This window comes from Crocodylus porosus, unplaced genomic scaffold (genome assembly GCF_001723895.1).
Source record: "Crocodylus porosus isolate Cpor-Errol unplaced genomic scaffold, CroPor_comp1, whole genome shotgun sequence".
Classification (NCBI taxonomy): Eukaryota; Metazoa; Chordata; order Crocodylia; family Crocodylidae; genus Crocodylus; species Crocodylus porosus.
Window position 1 is genome coordinate 231,441,754 of NW_017728886.1, and position 4,394 is coordinate 231,446,147.

General features: G+C 51.3%; 1 protein-coding gene across 2 annotated transcripts in view; it reads right to left on the bottom strand.

Moving 5' to 3' along the window:
* MTERF3 (mitochondrial transcription termination factor 3) overlaps positions 1 to 4,394 on the bottom strand; it is a 32,586-nt gene that overhangs the window by 23,509 nt on the left and 4,683 nt on the right. For both annotated transcript variants that reach the window (XM_019550809.1, XM_019550816.1), the window contains exon 2: positions 950 to 1,102. In XM_019550809.1, coding sequence (XP_019406354.1) covers positions 950 to 1,102 — 153 coding nt within the window. The remainder of the gene's footprint in view (positions 1 to 949; positions 1,103 to 4,394) is intronic.

A 4,394-nucleotide genomic window follows, 5' to 3' on the forward strand; every position in this document is an offset into this window, starting at 1 on the left:
GGGTGTGGGACTTGCCCTATGAACACGCACACACAGTCTCTCCCTCCCTCATTGCAGGGATGTGCATGCATAGTTACGGGCTACGTGGTGCTGGAGTGGCCATGCAGGGAAGCAGTGAAAGCAGCAGCAGGCAGAGCCTTCCAGCTGGGGAGGAAGGGATAGGAGGCGGGTTGGGGGCAGGCTGGCCTTGTTACTGAGCCCTGCCAGCTTCCCCTGGGTCCTACTGCCCCTGTCTCCTGTCATCTTTGGCAGGTAGCCAGAAGCAGATAAATATAAATTTTCTAATCTTTTTTAGGGGCCTCATGAGCCAGATAGAATGGCCTGGCAGGCTGGATCTGGCCCATGGGCCATATTTTGCTCACCCCTGTGCTAGGGGGAGGAAATATTTCCTGTTCCTGTAGAACAGTGGTCTCTCCAACCTTTTTGGACTTGGCATCCCTTCATAACTTTTGTGAATTGAGTGACACTCAATTTTAAGAGCTGATATATACAGTTCTCACTCTCTTGCAGAAGGGCTGAGCAGTGGGATGGGATACTAGCCAGGCAAGCCTCAGCCTATGCTTGTCTGATTACCTCCTCATACCTCAAGGCACCGTCAAAAGATCTAGCAGCACCCCAGCTGCCATGGCACTCCTGTTGAGAATCACTCCTCTAGAAGCTGTAGGTTATGCCTTTTTAGTACTCCTAGCTTTTACAATGGTAAGCTCCAAGAGACGCAACTTTATCCTATACTACTATGGTATTCCAGTAAACCACAGATGCAGCTTCCACTCTTCTCCTTAGATGCGTTTGTCCTGCATCTTTCCCATATATTATGGACTGTATTGCTGCTCCAGTAAAATTACAATTTGAAAGCTTCCTGCTGAATCAGTAAGACTGAGATACTCAGATCTTTAGAATTCCCAGCACACCAAGTACAAGTAACCTGCTCAAATATCATTATGCTTACCCAGATGCACTAATTTGGTCAGAGTTTCTGAACGATCAACATAATCTCGAAGCGTGAAGGACTCAAAGGGAAGAAGTGGCTCGGCCACGATCTGTACAGCTTCTTCCTCGGAAATCTCCTCCAAAGCAGATAAAGGCAATACGCTGTCCCAATCTGGAAGACACCATGACCAAATTATTGGATGCTTACAGTAAAGAAATAAATAAAATATCCCTCCAGGCCTGTCTCAAGTACCAGAATAATTAAAACCACAGGGTTTTAATCTTATTGGAGCTTTTGCTTACTATGTGCAATTCTTCTGTGAAGGAACTATGAAGACTAACAGCAGCATAGGTAACTAGGTATAAAGTAATGAAATGAACAGCAAAAATGTTTAAGGAAGGACTGCCTTTTCATAAATTATGCAAGTGTTTATACAAGTGTGTAACTTTGAGGACTACGCAAATTAGTTTAATGACTGCAAATTAAAATAGTTCACACACATTTGTAGAACCATAGCTGTAACATACAAGTATAGGTCACTCAAATCTCTCAAATGGAGGTAATTTCTCTTTCCTATATCATAGTGCTGGGCAACAGGAAATTAATGCTTGGAAAATTCTTGAAGCTCCTCAACTGATGCAACTGGAGTAACCTAATAGCTGCCTTTAATACTTCTGACTATACTTTTCTTGTTATCGAAGCTGAGAAAATCCATATCCCTCTATCCTCTCCTGAGTTTTCTTCTATGTCTCATCTCTCAAACATAATCTTAGTGTAGATCTTCTTTATCTCCTTGACTGTACTTAATCCCTAGACCTTTTCTTCCCCTACACCACTTTTCACCTGCAAACACATCTTCAGCTGCCACTTCTCCATTTGAGACCCCTTTCTTTCTTTGGTTTTAATAGTCCAAAGTAAAACCCAAAGTTCAGCCTCTCTAACATCTTCTCACTAATCTCTAGCAGTAAACTCATGTTCAGTATAACCAAAACAGTCTTAACCTTCAGGCACAAGCCCTTCCCACAAGCTTGTTTCATAATCACCAGGGATCCTGATTTTCTCTGATTAAAAAACTGCAAATTCTCCAATTAAAAACCCCAAATCCGTTATAAAAATTAAAGGCCCCCCACCAGCCCTGCTGGTGCCCTACACTCTCCCACACAGCCTCAACAGTGCCTCCTGATGCCCCTCACAACACCCCCCCCAGATCCACACATGCAGGCACAGAGACACACACAGACACTGACACCCACCCCAGCAGGTTAAGTGTGTGTGGGGGGAAGGGAAGGTGCTAGGAGGTAGATCAAGGAGGGGAGCATGTCCCTGTGCCCACTACCAGGAGCAGGGCCAGGGGGTGAGTACAGGGTTGCCACTCTGTGGGCCACACACACATCAGCCAGCCTGACAGAGGGTTCGCACACGGAGGCTGCCACCACAACTCTGCCACTGCACCCTGTGCTACCATCCCATGGCCACCTGCATGGCTTCGGGGGCAAGTGGTGCAGGGTGCAGCAGCAGCAGTGCAGTGGCAACAATCGTGTGTGGGCCACATACATGCAGCCCGGCCAGGGGGTGGAAAGGGGAGCTTGCATGCAGCAGCCACCAGTGCACTGCTACTTATGCCCCGCAACCAGCTGCATAGGTACACGGTGGTGTGGGGTGGTGGTGGCTGCATGCTGGCTGGGGGGAGGGAGCTTTGCAGACAAGCACTGCCACTGAAGAGCCATGCCCTTCGCCTCTGTATCCTAGAGGTAGGTGGGGCGTGGGGGCTGTGGGGCACGGCTGGGGAAGGTGGCCGGGGGCTGAGGGAGTGGGAGGTGCTGCTGGCCCCAGGTGGCACACTGCAGCCAGGTGCAGGGCCGGGGGGTGAGGGCAGGGGTGGCCCTCTGCAAGGGGCTTTGTGGGTAAGCAATGTGGGATGCACATGCCACCTGGCTGGCTGCCCAGTGGAGAAGGAGGCTGGCATGTGGCTGCTGCACAGCTCCGTGGCCGGCTCTGCAGCAGTGGCAAGGGATGGTGGCTGGGGGCAGGGAGGGCTCGTATACAGCAGCCGCTGCCGCTTACCTGCGATGTCTGCTGCGTACAAAACCTCCCTGCGCTGCCGCTGTGGAGCCGTGCCCAGAGCTGTGCAGCTAGCCACATGGTGGCAATGTGGTGGCAGCCATGGCCACCGCATGGTGTGGAATGGTAGCAGGGATGGCTGTGTGCCACCCAACCGCCACCACACTGCCGCTGCCACCCTGCAGCTGGCTGCACAGCTTTAGGCATAGTTCCGTGGTGGCACGGGGAGGTTTTGCATGCAGCAGCCATCACCACTGGCACAGGCAGCCCTACAGCAGCTGCCACGTGCAAAGCCCCTCCCCCCCGCCACCATCCCTCACTGCCACTGCAGAGCTGGCCACAGAGCTGTGCAGCCAGCCACATGCCAGCCTCCTCCTCCCCCCAGCAGCCGGCCAGGTGGCACGTGCACTCCTCATCACTTACCCACAAAGCCCCCTGCAGAGGGACACCCCTGCCCTCACCCCCGACCCTGCTCCTGGTTGCGGTGTGCCATCTGGGGCAGGCAGCACCCCCCGCTCCCTCAGCCACCTTCCCCAGCCCTGCCCCACAGCCCCCAGGCCCCACTTCCCTATAGGCTCCAGAAGCAAAGGGCGAGCCTGAGCCTGAGCCCGAGCCCAGCCTTGGCTGACTCAGGCTCAGGCCGCACCCCTCCCCATCTCCCTCTGGGTGGGACTGGGGATTTCCCACTGTTTCTGCAATCAGCTCTTGCAGGCTTGTTCCAGCCTGCAAGAGCTCTTTGCAAAAGCAGAGAATCTGCAGATTTCTCTGCTAAAAAGGGAAATCCACATTTTCTCCAATAAAAACAGGGAATCTGTGGTTTTCTCTGTTTTTCTGTGGGAAATGGAAAACCCGGATCCCTGATAATCACAGTGAACACTACTATCCTGCCGATCATTCAGGCCCTTAATACAGGCACCATCTTTGACTCCGATTCTTCTCAGTCATTACCTTCAGAACATTTTTAAAGCCTTCCAATTCTTTCTCCAAGATACAAACAGCCTTTCCCATCCATCCAGAGAGCTAAAACTCTTACAGTCTTTTATTCTGTTTACAGAAACCACCTTCTCTGCAGCCCCAGCATAACTGATCTTGCCCTACTTGCATCCGTTCAGAATGGTGCTGCAAAAGACTGAATATGTTCTTAATATGTCACTTTGGCCATGTCACCCCATTCCACATACCTCCAGACCCTCCACTTCTATTTCTTAGCTGCCTTTACTTTCAATGTACTTTAGATGCACTCTCTCTCATTCTCTATCATGATTTCATAAATTTCATAGACATCAGGGCTGGAAGGGACCTCGGGAGATCGAGCCCAGCCCCCTGCCCAAAGGGCTGGAAGTCAGCTGGGGTCATAGGATCCCAGCAAGATAAGCATCCAATTTACTCTTGAAGGTGTTCA